The sequence below is a fragment of the Neopsephotus bourkii genome, unplaced genomic scaffold (assembly GCF_033783945.1).
Source record: "Neopsephotus bourkii isolate Nb327-2 ecotype Australia unplaced genomic scaffold, CSIRO-AGI_Nbou_v1 NB_620, whole genome shotgun sequence".
Taxonomy (NCBI): domain Eukaryota; kingdom Metazoa; phylum Chordata; class Aves; order Psittaciformes; family Psittacidae; genus Neopsephotus; species Neopsephotus bourkii.
Window position 1 is genome coordinate 2,104,381 of NW_026901120.1, and position 23,383 is coordinate 2,127,763.

Below are 23,383 nucleotides of genomic sequence, written 5' to 3' on the forward strand. Positions count from 1 at the left end.
CAGCGTACACACCACACCTGAACCACTGTAAGTAAACACCGCGCTCAGCTCACAGCCGCGTTTCCGCAACTTCACCGCGCGGGACCCGGCGGGACTGAACTGACCCCCCTGCCACGGGTGTGGTGGTCGTGAAGCGCCTCATGGGGACGGTAACGCTGAGCAGGGTGGTGCGACGCCCGCCAGACGGGGACAAGGCACGGCGGCTGCCGGCGCGGGTCTGCCCGAGGGCCGCACCGGCGGTGAACAGCCTCCGAGCACCTCGCCTTCCCTCAGCCCAGTCCCGCGGGCCGCCATTCGTCTCACACCGCCCGCCTCCCGCGGCACAGCCAGTAGGAAGCGCCGAACGACGTGACAGATAGGAGGCGGTCACCAACGAGGAAGCAGCTTATTGCTGTGTAGCTGAGGCTCCGGCGGTATAAAGGCGGCCACGCGTTAAGGCTCCGGGTTGGAGAGTACGTGTCGGAAGGAAGGAGGCTGCGGGGCGGCCGGTGCGGAGCAGCGGAGCGCCGCGGGGACGGGTGTCAGCCCCAGTGCGAGAGAGGGTTTTAAACCGATCCCGGCCGAAGCGGATTTTACTGCGAGCGGGTTTTAAAGTGAGTACGGACGGGATGGCGGCGGAAAGGGGAGGGGCGGGACACGACACGACACGACCGGATCAGACCGGCGCGGTGGGGGGAGCTCTTGGCTGACCCGCGGGCCGCGCTCCTCTCTTGTAGGCGCCTGTCGTCCCTCTCGCCTCTGCGGACGGGGCAGCATGTCCGAAGCGGAGCAGCAGTTGGCGGCCGGTGCCACTCAGAACGGGCACGAAGCGGCCGAGAACGCCGGAGAGCAGCAGGCCGAAACCGGCGGGGCTCCGGCGGCGGCGGGCGCGGCGGTGGCTGCAGCGACGGCAGGAACGGCGGCAGCGGGAGCCGGACCGGCAGCGGGAACAGCGGGGACGGCCGCCAGCCAGAATGGAGCGGAAGGCGACCAGATCAATGCCAGCAAGAACGAGGAGGATGCGGGGTAAGCGCCGTGCCGCCCTCGGCGCGCTGAGGCGGGAGCAGGCCGCGCCTCCCTGCTTCCCCCCCCGGGCGCTATGTGTGGCTGCGGAGCGCGGCCGCTAGGCCCCGGCGGGGCCCTTGGTTGGGAGCGGAAGCGAAGCGGGCGGCTGGCGCGGCCCCGCAGCCCTGGGCCCCGCTCCGCCCGGCGGGGGAGGGTGGCGGGTGGCCCCGCTGCGGAGGGATCGGCGGGCGGTGAGCGGAGTCCCTGCAGCACCAGCGCTTCCTTTGTTCTGGAGCTGCCTTTTGTTGGCGCCATGTGGTGGCTGGGGGAGGGGCGGGGAGCGGGTTTGTTGCCGTCTCACGCTGTAAAATGGAAGGGGATTTACCTCCGCTCCCGTCGCCTCCCGCGTTTTCCTCCGCCTTTCCCTTTTTAACGAAAGGAGCGGATGGAAGGAGTTGCGTTCTGTCGGGGGGTGGGCTGGTTCAAACTTTATGGAGATTGCATGGCCGATCCCTACCGGCGTCGGTGTGAATGTTGTGTGTAATACGTATAAAACCCTCAATCCTGGCTTTGGAAGCCGGTGGGGATAAGCTGAGTATTTTTGGAGGGAGTAAGGGGGAAAATTGCATGATTGAGACGACGCGCGGTGTATTTAAACCAGCAAGAGCTATTTTGGTGTACTTCTTTGCAGCGTTGTCAGAAAACGGCTTATCTCTTGCAAGCAATTCCTGGAGGAGTCAGTGTAGCTTTGCTGTGTTTTGGTAGAGGCATCCTTGTCTATTCTTTCCTGCTCTAGTTGGTTTGCTTGTGAGCGTATGTGCTTGGCTTGAAAATCACCTGCCTGTTTGTCAAGGGGTCTTTGTTATTCAAGCTGCCCCACGGATTTAGTTGGAACTGCCTTTGTTATCCCAGGGCTATGAACCAGCGGGTCAGATCCCTCAGGTTCAACAGAGCTGAAGCCACAGTAGTGTAATAGATTTTGGCTGTAAGGGAAGGAATAAAACTTGCACAAGTTTCCTATAAACTAGGGCCGGATGTACCTTTTGTAGACACTAGAAGGATTGAGAAACAAATCTTTAAGCTCTGTGCCAATTCTGTTCACTATTTTGTGTTCTGCTCTGAAAAGTGGGCAGTACTGTTTCTTGCATAGAATCATAGAAGAGTTAGGGTTGGAAAGGACCTTAAGATTATCAAGTTCCAACCCCCCTGCCATGGGCAGGGACACCTTGCTCTAAACCATCTCACCCAAGGTGTCGTCCAGCCTAGCCTTGAACACTGCCAGGGATGAAGCATTCACAACCTCCCTGGACAGCCTATTCCAGTGCCTCACCACCCTAACAGGAAAGAATTTCCTCCTTATATCCAATCTAAACTTCCCCTGTTTAAGTTTTAACCTATTACCCCATGTCCTATCACTACAGTCCCTAATGAAGAGTCCACCCCCAGCATCCTTATATGCCCCCTTCAGGTACTGGAAGGCTGCTATGAGGTCTCCACGCAGCCATAGGAGTCGACCATTTCAACCACAGATCCATGTGCTGAAACAAGAGCTGTCCAAGGCTAATGTCAGCACCCTGAACTCTTGAGTATTTCGTTAAGAGCTAAAACGTGCATTGATTTAGCTGTGCTAAGATGCTCTGGAAGAAAAGAGAAACTACATGTTAAGAGTGGAAATGTCCAGTCTGTGTGGTCCCTGAAGGCCAAACCAAATGCTAGAAATTTGGCCTTAATTTCTAAAGGTCTGTGTTGGGTTATTTAAATATATGTAGGTGTCAGTCATTCCAATTACAAAACAAAGGACTGTGAATTATGAAGTGTAATATTTATTGCTGTGGTAAGAGGTGAATTTTGCATGTGGCAATATCTGTGTGTACCACAAGCCCAACCTGATGGTGTAAAGCTGCTAAAGATGCTTCCAGACAAATTCGTGTTACCCCACAACCATTGTATTTCTGCTGATCATTCTGTAAGTGTAGTCAATAATGACAGGGAATGGAAAACCACTGTTGGGCTGTACAGATTATAGCAGCAGTGCTTGGTCAGAAAGCAAGCTGGTGTGATGAGACAGAATCTGTGAAGTTACCTTTCTTTCACCTGTTATGGAAGGGCTTAGTAAACTTTGCATGGCCTTTCTCTGTTGTAACAGCTCAAGAAGCATACAGACTTAACTTGCACCCTGTGTTTCATGCTGCACTTGACAGTTAAGCATGCACACTTTGATTAACCTACAAAGTACGTGGATATATGGTTTCATTCAGTTTGAGGGGGGGGGAAAAGGCAAAGAAACCCCAAGCAACCACATAGATGTTTTTCAGATGTTGCCTTTTGAACATAAATGGATACTGGTTCCAGGAAGTCAGTTACACATGAACACCAAAACCCCCCCCCCCCTTTTTTTTTTTTTTTTATAAAACATAGACTAGTTGCTAAAATGCTGCTGGCTTCTAATGCCAAATCTAGGTTGCTTCTAAGCAGAGTAACGACAAACTGCTTTAATCTGAAAGTCTGTAGTTAGGTAAAAAGGCTGGAATGCTTTTAAAAGCTTAGTTTGTTACCTTGGAAACTCTGAAAATAGAAAATACAGCTATGTTATTAATGTTTTAATTTTGAAGTGAAGTGCCTTGCTGACTAAGTTTTGTTCACTTCACTTCTGTATTGCACTTCACTAGTGTTTAGTTGTTTGAGCTGCTTTAGAGGATATTCTGGGGGGGAAGTGGGCAAGGAAGTACTGTATTGGCCCCCTGTGAGAGTAAAGACTAGTAATTGAGATACTTCTGTAGTACTGATGATGATAGAACTAGATTCATAACTAAGCAGGAAGAACTGCACAGTATAGTAAGTAGTTCAGGCAGGTTCAAAGTCCCATCTGTTGTATGTGAGTGTTCTTGGAGGCCATAGATACCTGGTTTAAATCTTGCATGTGGTTGTTAGGGCTAAAACCTTTACTACCACTTGTCCAAATCCTAGAAGAGCTCAAGCATTTTGATGCCTTATTCTATCGTGAATGCTTTCAAAATAGTAGGAATGATCCTAGGTCCTTTCAGAAACTGAGTTGGCAGTACTTGATAATCACTACTGCTTTGATGCAAGTAACAGAATACTGGTGAAAGAATGTAAGTTATTGGCAAGGAATATTTTGAGCAGTTTTTACTGTTCCTTGTAGCCTGCAACAAACCTCAGGGTGCATTGTGTCATTTTCTCCTAAAGGACGACACACACCCACCCTTGTGCACTCTCATAATATCACTAGTTTTTGGCAAGATGCAGAAGTGTTTAACTTTCAACAGTTGGTCCCGTTTCTGACAAGGCTGCTGAGGTTGTGTACCACTGTGAGCCTCTTGCTGTGTCTGTTTTTTTGTAGTACTTTGAATCTAACCAGCTTTTCTCTCTTCGAAATTTCAGGAAGATGTTTGTTGGTGGCCTCAGCTGGGATACAAGCAAAAAAGACTTGAAAGATTACTTCACCAAATTTGGTGAGGTGACTGACTGTACAATAAAGATGGACCCTAACACAGGAAGATCCAGAGGCTTTGGATTTATTCTCTTCAAAGAACCTGGGAGTGTCGAAAAGGTGAATTAAAGCTTCATATTTCAGATTCTTGACTTTTAGGGGAAGCTTTTCAACTTGAGTTAATCATACCAAACTATTTTTCAGGTTCTGGAACAGAAAGAACACAGGCTAGATGGACGACTAATTGACCCCAAGAAGGCCATGGCAATGAAAAAGGATCCAGTGAAGAAAATATTTGTTGGTGGACTGAACCCAGAAGCCACAGAAGAAAAAATCAGGGAATACTTTGGAGAGTTTGGAGAGGTGTGTTAAGGTCATCTTACTAAACACTGAAACATCCAATGCCCAGTTGCTGTTTAGTTCACTAGTAATTTGCAAGTGGCAGATTAACTTCAAATGTATTAAGGCTTCTGTAAGTGATCCAGAGGTTTGCCATCTTGAGAGCAAGGAATCTGGATGCTTCCATTGCTCATTATAGACCCTTGTCTTAAAACATTTTATCAGAAGTTAAAATTGGTTTTAAGAGCTGCAAAATTGAAACCTCTGATCTGAATATAAATGTTAGTATAGACAGAACACTGCAACTTTGGAGTTGCATAATATGCATAGATATGAAACTTAAGAGAGTTTTACTGTCCCAAATGCCATGTACTTAACTGTTGTGCTAAAATACAAGTCTGAAAACAGTATTTCATGTCTTCAGATTGAAGCAATTGAACTTCCAATGGATCCAAAGACCAACAAGAGGAGGGGGTTTGTCTTCATCACTTTCAAGGAAGAAGATCCAGTGAAGAAGGTTTTGGAGAAGAAATTCCATAATGTCAGTGGAAGCAAGGTAGAAACCCTGACTTGTAAATTTTTGCCCAAGTTATGAAGTGTAAATACCACTGCATCTGTAGTCTGAAAAGGATTTTGTAGACCCCTGATCTCAAAGTACCAAAATTATGATAAGGACCATGTGCCACAAACGGGTGTTTTGCCCTAAATTCAGTCACAGAGGCTATCAAGGTTCTTTGCCAATACTTGCTATGTTCTAGGGGCTTTTGTATGTAAAGTATCTAACTGCATTCATTAAGTACATGTGGAAAAAGTGGCTTATTTATATATCAGTCTAGCAGTATATGCCATTTGAACAGATGTATATCTGTGCATAAGGCACTTGCTTAAATTCAAGGCTTACAGACACCTAACTTTGTAAGCAGCTGGCTGAAACAGGCTCTGTCTGACACGGGGGCATAGTCTGGTGTCTTCTCTCAGAAGCCCCCTACTGCAACCGAAACCATGTCATGTAAACCAGATACAAGGATGCAGAGTAAACATGTTTATGGCACTTTGTACCTGGTCAGCTAGTTATGTGAACTACAGTAAATGTGGTGTGAGATGCTCTGAACAGCTGACTTCTGTGGAACTAGCTAATAGGGACTTGCTTGTCAAGCTAGTAAGAGGACTAGAGGCAGATGATGTGTGCTGCCTGGAGGTCTCCCTTCTCCCTTGCTCCGCAGTCAGTGCCCGTACATGAACTTGAAAGCCCTACTAGATCTGGTCATACTGAGACAGTGACTTAGACTGCACTTAATGGTCTTGACACAGCACAGAATAAACTGTGGTAAACCTAATGCACTGGTAGCTGTCAAGACACAAAAAAAGCAGCTTGTTTTCAGGACAGATGAATGCTTATGTGCCAAGAGAGTGGAAAACACGTCTGTATCTCATAACTGTGGCTTGTTTGTGTTACAGTGATAATAGAAAGAGCAGGTTACCTTAAAGCTGCGGTGAAGAATTCCAAGCCAGGCTTACTAGGGTGCTGCTATCACAGGGAGTTGTTTGTTTCACAGCAGCAGTAGCTTTCATCTCAGCTGGGGCAGATTCAGGAACTAGGAAGCTGGCTGATAGTTTGAGCTGCAGCTTGGGAACCTGTCTTGGAAATGTCATCATAAACCGCAGAATGAGTTGGGTTGGAAAGGACCTTAAAGCTCATCCAGTTCCAACCCCCTGCCACAGGCAGGGACACCTTCCACTAGAGCAGGTTGCTCCAAGCCCTGTCCAACCTGGCCTTGAGCACTGCCAGGGGTGGGGCAGCCACAGCTTCTCTGGGCAGCCATTCTGTGTCAATTCTGGTCTTAGTACTTGATAAGTAATGATTTCAAGTGTTTGGTAGAGGTACTGTACTCCAGCACAGATGCTCAGTACATACAAAGACTGCCAGGAAAACTGTTCTTGTGCATTTCTCAGAGCCTGGTTTATTCAGTGCAGCGATCCAACAGTCTTAGAGATTGTGCCACGATAGTGGGCTTTTACAGGAGCAGTAGTAATGCTGAGGTGGCCTTAGCACCTCTTCCATGGGGGACTTGATAGAAAAGAATAGGCAGTATTAAAATACTCTAAAAGCAATGGCCTGCTTTGTATGGCCAGCAATGACTTACCTTTCTCTTCCATGGGGAAGCTGATGGTAGGAAATAGGTGGTGTGAAATACTCTGAAAGCAGTGGCCTGCTGTGACTGGCTAACAGTGACTTACCTTTGCCCAGGTGGCACAACACATCAGATGCTTCTGGGTTTGTGTTAGTCCTGCTCATGTAATGGGAAGCACAGTAAGCATACCTCCTTTGCTTCCAGGGTAATCTCTGGCTTTCCTGGCTGGTTAGGTTGAGTGCTGCTGCTATAAGAACAGCATACACGCTCATCCCTGTTTCTTCTTTTCAGTGCGAGATTAAGGTAGCACAGCCAAAAGAAGTTTACCAGCAGCAACAGTTCAGTAGTGGTGGAGGAAGAGGTAGCTATGGAGGAAGAGGCAGAGGCGGAAGAGGCGGCGGTAAGTACCACACGCACTACTTTAGTATGGACACATTCTAAATAAGTTGTGTGTACTAAAATGGGATTTTGTGGATGGTTTTCCCTTCTATAGCTCAAAGTCAAAATTGGAATCAAGGTTATGGCAATTACTGGAACCAGGGTTATGGGAATCAAGGATACGGCTATCAGCAAGGTTATGGTGGCTATGGAGGCTATGATTATTCAGGATATGGGTATTATGGATATGGACCAGGCTATGATTACAGTAAGTAAAGAGAACTGTATTGGGTATAAGCAAGCATAACTAATTAGCAGTTTAATGCATTTGTTCTCTTGTTCATAGGTCAAGGCAGTGCAAATTATGGGAAGACACCAAGACGTGGTGGTCATCAGAATAACTACAAGCCATATTGATCAAACTTATTCAGGTATGCAGTGGCATGGTCTCTTTTGGAAAATGACTGCATAGGTTTTGTATACAATGCTGTAGATGGATACTTCAGTTCTGTACCAAATTTAACTTTACAATAAATTTCTATGGCCTGTTAAATGTGCATCTTACTTGGAAGAGCTCCCTGGAAATGTTTTACATGTTTAATACTTAAAGATAACTAGTTGTCCAGACAGTGTGGTGTGTAAATTTCAGCCTTGCTGAAGATATTAATTAATGATTTTATTAATAGGTTAAACTGAAACTGATTTTGAGGGTCTGCTTAAAGCTGCAGCTCTGCATCTAGGGACTGCCTCTTGGAGTCAACTATGGACTCTGCATTACTCCAGTTGTACAGAATGAGATGCATCTTAGGGAACCAGTGTCACTTTCCACCTTTTTATTTTGTATTGTTTTTTGTGTCATACATTTCCTGTAATGGAAGTGTTAATTTTACTGTACTTTTTGGTACCTTTTTGGAATCTAATGTATTGTAAGGTATTTTACATGTGTTCTGATTCACCATGACATGAATTTTGAAGCTATCCTAGCTTTTGAAATAAAAAAGGCGTAATCTAGTGTCTTGTGCCATTCTTCAGCTTATGTATTAGTAAAACGCCAGCATCCTGTTCCCAGAACTTAGTTCATGGCAGTACCTTGATAGATGAAGAGTTGTGCTTAAACGTTTCTAATCTTAAAACTAGAAGGCTGTATTGGTAGTTGTGCTCATTTGCAGTTAAGTGGCAGCTAAAAACTGCAGTCACTTCTGCTTGGAGGTTATAGAAGAGAGCTGAGGTGGAAAGCCCTAGCTGTTGTGGAGGCTGTGCTGGCAATTCATGCTCTAGACAAGCACAGAGGCTCAGCGTAACTGTTTAGTGTCTGCATTGTAGGCCTCTAATAGGAGGAGCCAGAGGTGTAGGTTTCAGGTAGGGGTAGGGCTTGAGAATCCAGACAGCACTGCAGGAGGAAGTTGAGCTGTGCGAGCAGCTGGCTGCACTTCCTTCATGTTCACTGCCTTGAGTCTAAGACTTCTAAAAGTTCTTAATTGTATGTTATACAGTAACCTGCCTTGAAAGACAGGTTAGACATTAAATTACCAATGCAAAGTCTGAGTATCTGCAGCTTTTTTCTGTATCATAAAATGCTAAAAGAACTTCCACTAAAGTCGTGGGTAGAAAAACAACAAAACATCTCTTTCAGGAAGAGATGAGTGACCAGCTCTAAATACACTCTCCTTTTTTTGACTAGTTTACCAATATTTTAAGGTAATAACTATGATGTGATTCACCTCTCTGGCTGCAGAATACTCCTAATCTCAGATTTATAAGTAGCAAGTGCTGCTGCACAAAGTAAACTGCTAATCTTTAAGTAATCAATTTGATCTTTCTTTTTAAAGCTAAAACTGACAACTTTTTTTTGCCATATATTCTATTTGAATAAATGGGAACTGGAAGTGGAATCAAACCAAGACGCTAAGACAAGGCACAAACAGATGTTACTAGTGACCTTTTCAGGTTTTTTTTAAACAGGGATGCAGCTATTCCTGCAGGGACTATAATATGCTGCTCCCTGCTGGCTGTCCTTAGAAAGAAAAACTTGCTGTATAGTTAAAAGGTCCTTAAGACTCTTACAAGTCTATAAGACTTTCCTGGTGTTAAGTGGAAATCTGCAATATGAAACAGATGAATCAGATGTTAAATCTGATGGTATGACACCTTTACAGCTGGAGTATGCAACCTAATGCCCAACTAGCAAATAAAATTGCATACAACTGAAAGAAATGAGTACAGTATTTAAAAGTGTTACTGTCTTAGGACGTAAAATTGGAATGCTTTATTGCATATTTTAACTTGTTTTCTTATGAAATAAAGGGGTAGCAGAGTATTTTTCTAGCAAACAGTTTGCCCTCCAATGGGGAATAGTATCAGGCCCATACTGCTGCAGTGTATAGTCTGTCAGCTGACTGTTACTCTGGTGTTGTTGGAAGGAAGTATGTTCTCAGGTGATGCTTCCTTGGCAGGTGATGTGGCCTTAAGCAGAAATTGAGGATACTGGTACTTAAATGCAGAGCTGGCTTTCCCTATATCCTTTGCCTGAAAAGTTTATGACACAATATGTAATTGCCTGGTGAAAGCAAGGGCTAGTACACAAGGTTGTTGCTTATGGCTGTAATGAGCTCTTAATTTACTAATCTTGGAGATTTCTTGAGGACAGAGTATTTTGTAAGAACTGGTTTGGGAGCCATGGCCCTCACAGTCTGTTCCTCGTGCATTTGATGTTACAGATTTGAGTCTGAAGTTTGTGACTTAATCTGGTCACTGAGACTATTGAATATAGTGTTGTTAGGGACCTTGTTCTGAAACTGGTTAGAGGAGCCTGGGCAGGACTGGGTGTACTGGCAGGTAGAATGGTGTTTGCATAGATAGCAGCAGATTTAAAGAGAACCCATTGGCACATCTTCATTTGCAAAAGTCATAACGTGAAAGAGCATGAATTTAGAATATATAGTTTATAGCAGCTACTAGAAATACGTTCCTTTATCATCACTTTTAGATATGCTGTTTTAAATAAAAGCCAATTCCACACTTCTGCCAGAGTTGAAACAAGCTCTTGCAAAATTTATTTCTCCTAAAGCTTTTACTAATAACAAGATAACTGAAAATAACAAAGTTAAAGGTAACTTATCTGGTTTAAGACATGCTAGGATGAAGGTTAAATGTGCATATAATTATAGTAGAATAGTGTTTCTTAGTAGATGATCTTGAACATTGTTTGAAACCTATGGAAAGAAAATAAAGTTACGGGGTTTTGTTTTGGTAAAAGCATCATTAAATAACTTGGTCATTGCCTCATCTTGCTTACATTATATGTAAGTGTCCTACTAGTACTGTATTTAAGAGGCTTTTTGTTTTCTTGGCTTCCTGTAGAAAATAAAGGCATTTTTTTGTGCTTAGTTTAGATTGCAGACGAGTACATAAAGTCACAGGTTTCTTAAGTTAAACTGGCACTGTTAAGTAACCTTTCTGTTCTCAAGAATAACTAGTACCATCAGCTGTATGTCTTTCCATTAACTTACTAAATAAAATATTAACACATTTTTCTTGTGCCTGCTATACTAATGTTATAATGAACTCAAATCGTGTTTCTCCATAGCTCAGGGTCATGGCACTGTGAATCTAGTGTGGTGGTTGAGGCCACCAATGATAACATTGATTACAATCATTACATGAGGGTATATTCTCATCTAGGTACCTAGAGTTTTGCTGGGCACTTGGTTTAAACACTTCTGGTTGTCTTTCAGAGTAGGTTGAAGTACTTCTACTACAGTGTGGTGTTATTGAGGTGTTAACTCTGCAGATGTGTACACTGTGCTCATGAGTGCGTGGCAGAATGAATTGCAGGTAGATGTTCTTTGTAAGCAAGCTATAGGGGGACCTCAACAGATACTAAGACCTATGAGGCTTGGAAGGTTTAACAGGACTCATGTCTTGCTGATACCCACAGACTTCTGAGTATAGGGGTAAACTGATGCTTAAGCGTGAGGTAACAGCCATGTATGTGAAATGATCCTATGAAGTAGGCAGAAATGTGCAAGAGAACAGAAGGCAATACTATTTCAAGTCACATGTTAAGTAAAACAGGAGCTGTAGTATTAAAAGTACTGTTTATATTGCTCTTCATAAAGCTGTTAGTGTAAGTGGAGGTTCCCAAATTGTGGCATGCAGAATGTACAGTGCTCCTGATGTCAAGGGCAGTTAAGGGGAGACTTGCTGAGAAGTAATTATGCAGCTGGAACAGCTTCTGTCTAGAGACCTGAGGCACTGAGCAGCATAAAAGCTGTTTTTCATCTTGATGTGCACGTCATTTGCATGCCAGGGGTTAAACCCAGTCACTCTTAAAGCTCCCCAGACAAGCACAGTGTGCTCTGGTTGTAGGCTTTCCTGGGACATGGTGTACCTATCTTACAAACAAGTGAGTGTGAACTGTGTGTGTAGAAATGTCAGACTGAGTTCCAGATGTACACAAGTCTGCTCTGTGCTTCTGGATTGCCAGAGATTCCTGTAAACTAACTTCAAGTAAAAGCATCTCCAAGGATGCTTGTTCTTGCTCTACTGCCAGTGACAATGCTTGTGAAGTTATATCTAGGAACCTTGGCTTTTAAATAGTGAAAGATTAACATAGGTAAATACCTGCTCAGGTAGCACCAGTGGATGTTTTCTGTGGGTTCGGATGTTCTTTTTCCATAGCTGGAGAGAGAAGAAGCAACAATTTAGCAAACTTGTGACAGTGCAGAAACTTGTTGCTAACTTAGTTAATACTGAGCGTGCAGGAGTTGTATAAAACCCTAAGTGTCAAATGCACAGACGGAAAGCTATTTTAAAAGGCATGTGCATCTGTACAGTGAATAGTTTTGACAGAGAACTTTAAACCAGAATAATTCAGAAGTGAAGGCTAGACTTGGATTGATCAAGATTAATTTTCCTATGTGCTCAGTATGTATCATCTTGGCTATTTTAGCACCTCTGAGAAGCAGCCTCAGCATTGACCTCAAGGCAGTCCAACAGCAACACTGTATAAGGCAGTTTTGATCTGTACTACCTGTTAGTAGCTTGTCAATTGTGTCCACAACAAATCTTGCATCCTCCTTATTGAAGCACATTGGGGGCTTGAATTTAAGCACATTTCTTCCTGGTCCATCTGTACTCAGTAGAATATATTCTTCCTTAAGTCTGGAAGGAAAACAGCAAGGAATTATGTTTGCCTTTGCATGTAGTTCAGAAAAACTCGGCATCAGCATGTGGCTGTCCAGACAATGCCCTTCTGCACTGACTGGTTTCTTTTTCAACCAGTTGGCTACCTTTTAACTATTGAGTGGCAAGATTACTTTGTTACTGTGTGCTTGCCTTGCACATGGCAGAACTACACAGTTGTCCTTTGTACCTTGTTATTAGATACTCTGCTTCGGCTGTGGCTGGGGTCCTTTCTGCTTGATCCTTGATTAAGTCCACTCCAATGAATAAGCCAGAACCCCTTTAAAGGAAATAAAAATAGTCAGATCTGTGCCAAAGGAAGGGAAGTGTATGTGAACTAAAAAAGGTTCTTGTGAGACCAGACCTTTACTGCATGAGAATTACCTGATGTTTGGGCTAGTGATAGAAAGGATATTGCTGTTTTGAAGAAGTGTAGTGATACAGCACAGATTTTTATCTGCTCAGAATGGCAGTGCAGGACTTGAGCATATTTTCCATCCAGCTCATTAATTCTGTTCTTGGTGCACTTGGAGTTCAAACAGGAAAGTGAGTTCCTTTAGCAACTAATACATCAATAAAGCAGTACTGGCCCAGAGTGGCAAAGTATACCAGGCTTTGATAAGCTTCAAGTTGGTTTTAATGTGATGTACAGCAGGCTGTTGGATTTTTTCTGAAAACACCGATTTAATGAATATCTTAAAACCACATCAGTTTGAGTGTGGACCAAAGAAAAAAGCAGCTAAAAACTGTAAATAAGGTGCTGATACCTGACATCACCAATGATGGGATGCTTCATTTTCTGCTCCTTGAGTAGCTCCATCAGGAAGTTGCCTACTTCTGTGGCATGAGCCTGAAGGTGTTCCTTCTCAATCACATCTAACACAGCTAATCCAATTGCACATGAAACAGGGTTTCCTCCAAACTGAGCTCAGGAAAGGATGGCACATAGCATGGAAAGGGAAAAAAGATGCAAGTGTCACTGAGAGCGTGGCCTCAGTGATGTATGAGCATAATGCCATTTTTAGCAGATGGAGCCAGTAAATAGAAGGCTATGTACTAGAAAGATACAAATGATATAAAGAGAAAGTGAGTGATAAAGATTAATAAAAACTGCATGATTATTCCATTTTAATACTCAAGACTGCTGTAGCAAAGGAGAGTTTGGGCAACTTACTGTATTAAAATACTCAACTCCTGTGGCTGCAAATGCTTCTGCAATTTCTGTTGTTGTTGCTACGCAGGCAATAGGGTGCCCATTTCCTATTGGTTTCCCCATAGTGACAATATCAGGTACAAAGTCTTCTCCCTGCAGCTGGAATGCCCAAAAGTGCTTGCCAACCCTGCCAAAGCCAACTTGAATTTCATCAGCAATAAATACACCTCCTGCCTTGCGCACATGTCTGCAACATAAGAGATTTTATTGTCTCTTGCAGCAAGCAAAACATAGTATTTGCTGTTTTAAAATATGCAGACAGCATTACTTTGCAAACTTATAAGGAAACAAACTTGTACAGGCCTATATTCTGTATTATATATTGAAAAGCAGATTGTTGCCATACAAAGCTTACCTTCTAACGTGACGGCACACACCATTTCCTGCCTATCAAGCTGTATGCTACAGCAGGCAGAGAAATTCTCTTATCTGTAGTTCACAAGTACGTTAAATTTCAAAAGATAATGAGTGACCACTTACTGTGCAGCCTTCTGAAAATACCCTGCTGGTGGAAGGATTTGACCACCCACACTTGGCAGAGACTCGGCAAAAAATGCAGCTATCTGAAATGAGAAGTAGCATGGCCACAGGACAGAATGTTGTGGAAACTGTGTCAACAGCAAGCTCTTTGGCATTCGATGGTTCCTGCGCTATTAGGTGATCTGTACTCTTTGACAAGTCTGTGCCACTTGGCTCAAGAATCCTGAATGGCATTGGCAGGTAGCTGTGCTCAGTTCCAAGGCAAGACAAATGGTCAAGGAAATGAATTCTTACCTTTCTGCCTCTCTTCTGTGCTTGCTCAATAATATTTTTCACTTCATTAGCATAGGCTGTTGCTGAATCTTCATGGTCTTCTCTGTAAAGTCCTCTGTATGTGTCTGGAACAGGAGCCTGTGCAAAGGAACAGTATCCTATATTCAATATATCATAAATAAGACTTCATTAAATTGACAAGCAGTTGGTAATTGTGTGAAGTACATACCACGTGGACCCATTCCTTCTGTCCTTCTAGATTTCTGAATTTATATGGGCTTATGTCAATCAGGGATGTCAGATGTCCATGGTAAGCACTTAAAAAACAATTAGCAGAACTAAAGAGTAATTGCCTCAATATCAAAATGTTCTTTAGGATTAGCATTCCTGATAGCTCAAGAGTAGCTAGGTTCTTAGCTGGTGGGAGTACCATCACTTAAGATGAGAACAGCTCTGCAGTTTCTATCAGTAAGCTTTAGTACTAGTTGGATTTCTTTGTGTACTGAATACAAGGGATGCAGAGGCACAGTCCCCCTTAGTGGTTTGCCTGGACCAGTGACTAGAATCACAGCAGTGTTAGGTCATAAGCACTATTACAGGATTGCAGGACTGGAAGGGACATGTCTGTCCTACTTCTGAGTATCCTCCAAGGACGGAGTTTCTGGTGTCCCTTTGCATTCTGTTCTCATGTTTGACTACCTTCATGGTAAAGGATTTTATTCCACTGTCTCATCAGAGTGCCTTCAGATATCAACTTATTATCGGTTGTGAGTTTTTTTCCTGTCACCATGTGTCTTCAGGTCTGGCTCCATTTTTCAGCTCCTTCCCACTAGGGAGTTGGAGCAGCAGTAAGATTTCTCTCTAAACATTTATTGCAGTTGCACAAACCCTATTTTCTTAACCTCTCAAGCCTGTGGCTCCCTACCCATTGTGGCAGGCCACTGCTGGCCACCTTCCAGCATGTCAGTGTCTGTCATGGACTGTAGAACCCAAGCTCAGGGCTCGTCTTGCAAATGCTGAACAGAGAGGAAGATTACATCCCTTAACTTCCTGGTGACAGTCTTCCTACTGCAGGTTTCAGAAATGCTGTGACCACAGACCAAAACTGAGCCTTCTACCCCCCCCCCAGTAGATAAAACTGTCAATAAACTTACTGGTCTAAAACTATAACATCCTCATGTTTTGTGTACTGTCGTGCCAGTCTTAGCGCAAGATCATTGGCTTCAGATCTACAATTGAAAAAGTCAGTGTCTTACTGTGGATGTCTGAGTTTGGAAATTCTAACCCCCCCTTGCAATGGTGTTTGTGTCTGCAAAGAACAGAGCTCTGTGCATGCTGCTCACAGATCCCCTAGTAGTCAGCACTAATTAGATAGGACTGTTCACCAGAACAGAATCCATCTTAAAAAGCTGGGCTGCAGGAACTATGGAGAAAGAGTTGTTTTAGCTGTAGGTTCCTTGGGAATATCTGCCCCCCAGCAGAAATAGGCATTGCTACTAGAAGTAATTTCCAGTTCAGAAGACAAGTCAGACCAGAAGGTAACATAGTGAACATTTACATTATAAGGCATTGGATTATAAAACAGTAAATAGAATAAAACCCTCCTTAAATGAAGCACTAGTTTAGTTTCCTGATTGACGGAGAGCTTACTAAATGCAACCTTTAGAGTCACTGATGTTCTAAAAAGGACCACCCACAGTTTCTGCAGACACAGAACCCCCAAACCATGGCTTTTGTCAGCATCTAGTCATCCGTACCAGGTAGTGCAATTGGCTGTTGATAAGTGAGTGTTGTACTTGTCTAGATACACCTGGGGAGAACAAGGGACCAATTCTAACATAGCCAACTTACCCAGAATTCAGAAAATAGAAGGTGCATAACTTCCCAGGCAGTGTTTTTGAAAGTCTCTCTGCGTAATTGACCAAGTTGTCATGAAGATAACGGGAATTGGTATTTAACAGCTGACTTTGTTCATGGGCTGCTTTCACTATAGCAGGGTGACAATGTCCAACTGCAAGAGAGTGTGTTAGAATGGCTTGAGACTTATTCTGTGTCACCCATGATGCTCATTCCCATATTAACTTAATGCTTATATTTCTCTAATAGTATAGAGGTATCAGTGAGGCATTAATAATGCTGTCAGCAGAAGCCAGTGTTAGCACACCTTGTAAGCTTCCTCTAAAAGGGCTTTTCCCCTCCCCTCAAAACATTTGAAGTTGTCTGATACTGTACTTTAAGGGTTGTAGTTGACACTGGAAATTGATACACTGGAACAGAGTGTCTGATTTTGATATTAGATCTAGACTTTTACAAGATGTAGGGGTTTGGGAATGTGTAGGTGAGCTTTACCATCAAAGGATGCTCTGCTATAGCATTAGAGACAACACTGACCCATTAGCTATTTCAAATACAATAGTGAAGTAGCAGCTACTTCCTAATGCATGGTTAAGGTATCACACTGAGCAGTGGTCCTGTGACTGTTTGCTTAGCAGTAACTTTACCCAACAGAATGTCAAGCTGTTTGTTAGCTTTACAGTTGGGTGCTTTGCTTGAGCTTTCATGGAAAAACGCTGTAACTTTTGGCCAAGCACGTCTCTAGGAAGACAGAACAGGAAGCGAGTCTGGAAAGCACATTCACACACTCAGAAAGTCTAATGTGAGCTGTGGTTTCCCAGACTATAGGCTCTGGAAAGGTTTCTCCCACTTTTCCTATTTAAACAAACCTTCCCCAACATAATGCAGTATTGGTAAAAAGCACTGATTGTCCCTTGTGCTTAGAAAAACATGGTATTAAATAACATGACTTTGAACTTACCATGAGCAACGTTGTTGATGCAGTCAAGGTATTGTCTTCCATTCTCATCATACATATACTGGCCTTTTGCCTTGACGATCTTCACAGGATCATTAGAGAAGAACAGCTTGCAGGAAGAGCTGTGGCATCAGAAAGGAAATCTTAGTGAAGTCCAGAAGTTGCATAGTTTATTCCACTGCTGCTATCTGCAGTTGAGTCAGTTAATGAAGGGAGAGATGTTGCCCCAGTTTGCCATCCTGAGTCTGGCTCCTAAAGCTACATTGTGTTAGACTCACAGGGAAAAAGGTGCTCCAGAACTGAAAAACCTTCACTAGCAATTTAGCCACAGCATTTGTCACCTACCTCTGCAGTTCTATCCAGTCTTAACTGTGGTTCCTTATGGTCTGTGCCCTTCATGTCTTGAAACCCTCGGTGGTGTCCCTTACCTTGTGATTGTTTATTATGTACCTGCCCAGGCCCTGATTTCCTGGGTAGTGTGTTGCTGAGATTGTTGCATCTGTATAAAGCTTCACTAACCTTAGCTGAAACCTTGGGTGATTTTATAAGGTTGGGTCTATTCAGTGTGTGTTTGTTTTGTTTCGCTTCTTAAATAAGTCACCAACAGAAATTGAACCAGGTATCTGCCTAAGTCTGAGTTGCAGAGATTTGACTCTTAAGGAGCAATGCCAAATGTTCATGCTTTCTTTAGTAAAAGATTGCTAATACAAAAATACAATAATTCAACCATAAATAGAAAATCATGTTCAAATGAACACCAGAAGACAAGGACAAAATGAGAAACTGCCTCCCTGTCCCTCCTATACAGGAATTCCTGTGCTTTGCTTTCTGTGTGAGCTGGCAGTGGAATGGTGAAGCAGTTGGGTTTTTGTGAGCTTGTCCTGACTGTTGAGCAGATGTTAAGGAAGCACGTAGAGAGGCCGGGGCTTTGTTCCTGGTGCCAGGGCACATCGGTGGGAAGATGATGAAATACAGAGTGGTGTTCTTTGGGTTTGTGCAATTGGCACAATTCTAATCCCAGCATTTACTTGCAGCCCAACTCTTGGATTCATAAAATACATAGTGATTAAAATAGCCTCGGTTTGGAATGCGTAAGGCGCAGTATGAATGCATTCCCAGTTACATACAACAGTTCTGCTGCCGCTCCTGCTAGCAGTTCACACAGCTGAATTCTTGAGGTCAGCTGAAGCAATATAAGCAATTAGAAGCTTGGAATAGAGTCTTAGTGCTTCATTCCATCACACTGGGCAGGCACGTTGTTAATGTGTCACGGTTCTGGGGTAACAGAAAGTTTTCTGGAGTCCAGGGTGTAGCGCTGGGTAGGTTCAGCCCCATGTGTGCTCCCAGGAGCTGCCTTCTCAGCAGGTTAACGTTTAACCGGGCATGTTAGACACCACACCAGTGTTCTCCTTCAGTTCTTAACGCCTCCTTCCCTCCCTCCCTCCCTAAGAAGCGCTAATCGCTGTTAATCACACCAGTACCATCAGCCTTTGCACGCTAACAGCGCCGGCTGCCCCCGCCATGCTGCTGGGTTAACCCTAACCGGAGCACAGCCCCGGTGGGCTCGGAGCAGCCGGGCTCGCCGCCGCCGTGCGGAGGGCCGGGAGCAGCGGGCCGGGCCCTGCAGCCCCGCCAGGCAGCACTTACCCGATGAGCCGCCGCCGCAGGGCCAGGGTCTCGTCCCGGGAGCGCCGCTCCGGCCTCATGACCACGATCGGAGCCTCCGTGGGACCCGGCCCGAGGCGGAGCCGCCTCCCCCGGCGGGGCCCGGGCTGGGGCGGAGCTCGGGCCGCCCCGCGGCGCCCCCTGCGGGCCGCGCCGAGCGCTGCAGCGGCAGTGTCAGTGCTGTGACCGGGCGCTCCCTTATCGCCGCGGCCAGGCCTGGCCGCCCCAGCCGCGCCCCGGTGACAGCCCAGCCGCAGCCTGGGGCAGGCTGATTGCACAGGGAGCAGAGCAGGGCGTTGAGGCTCCGCTGGCTGCACTGCTGTACACATAGCATCAGGAGTGGTGACTTTGCCTCCGGCGTCCCATAGCACGAACAGGGGAGAAGCTGCAACGACTGCATTCCTGGAGTGTGGCTTGTGTAGAAACTGGACCACAGGGTGTTGCACCACTGGGTGGTGGTTGTGCAGCCCCAGCTCCCAAACACCTCAGAGGAAGTAACATTTCTCTGGGCTGTTAAGGATCATTATTACAGCTATATCATAACATTCTCTATCTAGAAATACAGAATGATAAAGTTTCTTTTACAGGTGAAAATAATTTGAGGAGGTAGCTGAGGTGTTACAACTGTAGTAATTTTTCAACACCTACTTGTGTTGAAGTAAACTAAAAGTGAAACCAAATCATTGGCAGTGTTGTAGAATCATAGAATAGTTTCGGTTGGAAAGGACCTTAAGATCATCCAGTTCCAACCTCTCTGCCATGGGTAGGGACACCTCACACTAAACCATGCCACCCATATACTCTGTGACATACAGGTAAGACTTAACTGACTACTGTAGAGCCAATCCTAGGGCAGGCAATAGTTAGGATTAAAAGAGGAAATGCTATCATAAAATGAGAATAATCATTTCCCTGTTCCTGTTTGTTTGGGAAATAGGAATAAAGATAAAGAACCAGAAATGACATTCTGGGATGGGTTGAGTCCTCTGCCACTGAAGGTCTTGTATCCCATAACTGACTATAAACTTAACAAGCTCCATTTTAAAAGATGCCGGATTTCTTTCTTCCTGCCAAGTACATGTTCACATTCTTTTGTTTTAAACTGACAACATCTGCCAACAAGAGCCCAGAAAATGGAGCAAACCCTTTAAAACTACACGCTTGGCAGACTGTGTTGCTGACTAAGTATAGCCACCAGTAATTATCTCTAGTTGCAGCTATTCGATAGACACAGGAGCAATTTAAACTTAGTGTAATATGGAGAACCCAGACCCATATTGCTGGGCATTTAAAGTTAGATTGAACTTAGGAAGTCAAAACAGTCTGTGCTTAAAAGTCAGGTTTTAAGTCACAAAAGACAGTGGAGCAAGAGTTAAGAATGACTGTTAATCTTTATTTGAACTCTTGTCTGGTTAAGATATTCAGTAGCTATTTATAATAACAACCTGAACATTTACAGTTTGGGAAGTGTACTCTTGGTTACAAATGCAGAGTTCATTATACATATTCACACAACTGGAAAAGCAATCTGTACAGAGAGACCATTCTTTAAAACCTAGTCTTTGCTTTTATTACAGAAAGCACAAAACGTTTTGGAGGTCTCAAGCTAATTTGTGTACTGTCCCTTACAGCTTTAAACTAGAAATACACAATGCAGTACTAATTAATACCACTTTAACACGTTAAAACAATGGCTAAGAAATACTGTTACTAATGCCTTCATTTTAAAGTCTTTGTTCCCCAAAGAAAGGAGTAAATAGAATACTTCTCATGGCACATAACATGGTAAAAGAATCACAGGAGAGTTTGCAAATAGAGATGTTAAGTACATTTTCTGTATTCTTAATATCTATATATATTTCTTCTTTTAAAGGTGATACATTTTACAGAGATTTAGTCAGCTTTATATAAAATACCATGTAAATAACATTCAACACAAAACCACACAAGGTGTCCAAACTGCACACACACAAATAGCCCTTTCTCCTCTGCACAGCCTTACTGGAGTGATGCAACCACTCCCATAAATAAGGGACACTTGCATAACATGGTAGAGGATTAAGCCCTATCAGCATCATTTCAAAACAAATATAGATAAAAGCACACATTGCATATATTTCTCTAAGCTGTATACAAACAAGTGAGATTTTCATTTAGATTTTAGATACCAGCAGGTACAGTTTCATTATGTTGTTACAGAAATGCTGGTTTTAAAACGTCCAAAGGAATTTAATGCAGCAGAACAAATGATTGTCAGTTTTGACTGCAGTGTTTTGTGCTGAACATTCATCATATTGGGTGTTTTTTATAAGAGACAAGAAAAGAACCCCAAACAGTAACACAAAAAGTTGCTAGGTTATTAAATGGTCCATAAAGCTGCACTCCCTCTATGGAACTAACCAGCAAACACAAGAGGACTACAACCCTCGTTCTAGCTGATGGCAGCTTACTACTGCTCCTGCTTAATTTAGCAGTTCAGTGGGTAATGTGGGTGCTTTGCAAAAGCAGGTCCTAGTTCTTTAATGTAGATGCAGAAATGCAAGTTTGATGTGCCCTCCTCACCGATAGTAATGAATACATGTAAAATGCACTTTTCAAAGTGAAGCATACAACACAGTGCTTAACAGCATATAAAAATCCAGCAAGTGGTATTAGTGTCAGATACTTGGGACATCTCCATTGTAACTTTCTGTTCATTACTCTTTACATTCCATAAGAAATCCCACACAGACACACAAGTGAACTGCTTGTTCCACAAAACCACACAACTGTGAAGCAACTTCTACAGAATTCAGTGAACAGGGACAGATTGTTGTCCCGAGATGTAGGAAAACCACAAATGTTCATAATGCATTTCTTACCCCACTCTGTTGTCAGTAACGCTGCTTCTTATGCATTGAAAACTCATGTTTCCCAGCTTTCCTGTGTTTTTCCCCCAGGCTCTCTACAGCACTATAGAGTCACACAATCTATTAAATCCTTCTTCCATTCTTTTCTAAGTGACAGGTTTTCAGCACTTGCTTTAGCTGCAGATTACACAACAGACACGTCTTTTTGTTGTGCCATCTAATGATACCACAACCCTATGGAAAAGTTGCAGCAGTTCACTTGGGGACATGACAATAGTAGGAAGTGATTTTTAGCGTAAAATGTGAGTATTAATAAAGGAAAATGAAGTTTAGGAAATGGATTTTTTGCTCCCTGGTTTGCTTCAGCCTGCAATAGGTTCCTCAGAGTGGAGCTGTGAACTGTGCTAATTACAGGATTACAGTGAGGGACACAATTAAAAGGCAGGTAAATGACAGTGAGACTGGACTGTCCTGTAAGGTTGCCAGGGTCAGTCAGCATAGAGATTACCTTGGCAGGTTAAAGTGTCTCGGGGCTCTTGATATATATCCAGATACTTCACCCCTCACTTGAAAAGCTTCCTGGTTAAACAACTGGAGGGTTGGCTGTGCTACTGAGTATGTCAGCAGATACTTAACAGGTGAAACTTTGGAGCTTCAAATGAACTGAAGCAGTACTGAGGTTTTTATTCCACCCTTGGACACCTGTTGAGGATGCTCCTTGCTGTGTTAGTGCGAGTTGGAACCAAATTTACTGATTTGAATTCAGCCAGATGCCTGCAGTGTTTGCTCAGGATAAGTGGTTTGGGGACATGTCAATGTTTATATTTTTCTTATTTGTTATTATATTTTTGCATATCTTAAATACAAATCTGTTGTCTTTAAAGAACATGATTCAGAGCTTCCATGCTCTGAAATGTAAAAGTGGAAACTTGACAGGTAGCCTACTACAGATAGATTTTATTTGTATAACGGTTGTTATTGCAATAGTGGGACTAAGAAAACCCCAAAGATATAAGAATATGATGGTATTTCCCAAGAAATACCAGGTTTAGAAAAATACATTAAAGTTTCTATCTACGCACTCCTGTTTTACAGATACCTTTTCAAGCCATGTAGTTCTGCAAAGGGTGTGCCCACCCCTGTGTGTGCTGCCCATTAAGGGACAGTGTCACATTAAATCTGTCCTGTAGTATAAAATGTGTTTGTCTCTTAAAATAAGGTCTCCTGCAGAGGGCAGCATTAAATCAGTATTCAGTAGCCAGGAAACCTAAGCTCTAACATTCCTTTATAACACATTAAACGTACAGGCTAATAAGGCACAGTTACATTGACCAAGGATGGTTATTTACCCTTGTGATAAAGCTGGAAGTTTCTGGCATCTTACTGTTTAATTAAGCTATGCATTACGGATGGGTGAGTTGTTTATTGTGGCCCAAGAGTTTGCTCTGTTTTGCTGACTGCAGAACCGTATGCTTCATATAAAAATTCATGGGTTCACTCTGAGCTGTGGGCTGGTGCGATAGTAAACACTGCAGACTGAAATCTGCTGGTGTAAATCTAGTTCACTGCTGCAGCCAACACGTTTGTGCTTGGTTACAGCAGCTGAAACGGGACACTGAGCTT

The 23,383-nt window shown here is 43.5% G+C and overlaps 2 protein-coding genes across 7 annotated transcripts in view; one reads left to right on the forward strand and one right to left on the reverse strand.

Moving 5' to 3' along the window:
- Nucleotides 1–431: 431 nt before the first annotated feature.
- Nucleotides 432–23,383, forward strand: part of HNRNPAB (heterogeneous nuclear ribonucleoprotein A/B) — a 30,377-nt gene continuing 7,425 nt past the window's right edge. The window contains exons 1-9 of one of the 5 annotated variants that reach the window (XM_061352111.1): nt 432–593; nt 717–1,005; nt 4,387–4,555; nt 4,640–4,798; nt 5,199–5,330; nt 7,198–7,306; nt 7,400–7,552; nt 7,631–7,715; nt 7,971–8,296. In XM_061352111.1, the coding sequence (XP_061208095.1) occupies nt 755–1,005; nt 4,387–4,555; nt 4,640–4,798; nt 5,199–5,330; nt 7,198–7,306; nt 7,400–7,552; nt 7,631–7,701 (1,044 nt within the window). In that variant the 5' untranslated portion in view covers nt 432–593; nt 717–754 and the 3' untranslated portion in view covers nt 7,702–7,715; nt 7,971–8,296. Of the gene's footprint in view, nt 594–716; nt 1,006–4,386; nt 4,556–4,639; nt 4,799–5,198; nt 5,331–7,197; nt 7,307–7,399; nt 7,553–7,630; nt 8,297–23,383 lie in introns of those variants that run through there. The other 4 variants (XM_061352110.1, XM_061352115.1, XM_061352112.1 and 1 more) reach the window with 4 other exon arrangements.
- Nucleotides 10,310–19,052, reverse strand: PHYKPL (5-phosphohydroxy-L-lysine phospho-lyase). Of its 2 annotated transcripts, XM_061352092.1 has the most exons (13): nt 18,894–19,052; nt 17,250–17,368; nt 16,286–16,445; nt 15,589–15,663; nt 14,664–14,751; nt 14,456–14,572; nt 14,162–14,244; nt 13,643–13,868; nt 13,236–13,390; nt 12,659–12,748; nt 12,317–12,447; nt 11,908–11,964; nt 10,310–10,496 (listed from the first exon to the last, which is right to left on the reverse strand). In XM_061352092.1, the coding sequence occupies exons 1-12, from the start codon at nt 18,950–18,952 to the stop codon at nt 11,912–11,914; spliced, it is 1,356 nt and encodes a 451-aa protein (XP_061208076.1). In that variant the 5' UTR covers nt 18,953–19,052; the 3' UTR covers nt 10,310–10,496; nt 11,908–11,911. The 2 variants fall into 2 exon arrangements, with proteins under 2 accessions (XP_061208076.1, XP_061208075.1); XM_061352091.1 differs by lacking the exon at nt 10,310–10,496 and having other exon boundaries at nt 11,910–12,447.

Coding starts and splice junctions, on each gene's coding strand:
- PHYKPL (XM_061352091.1), bottom strand. CDS start 18,952: ATGAGGCCGGAGCGGCGCTCCCGGGACGAGACCCTGGCCCTGCGGCGG. Junction 14,573..14,663: donor AGAAGGAATGGGTCCACGTG/GTATGTACTTCA, acceptor TCCTTTGCACAG/GCTCCTGTTCCAGACACATA. Junction 13,869..14,161: donor TATTTTCAGAAGGCTGCACA/GTAAGTGGTCAC, acceptor CTTATGTTGCAG/ACATGTGCGCAAGGCAGGAG.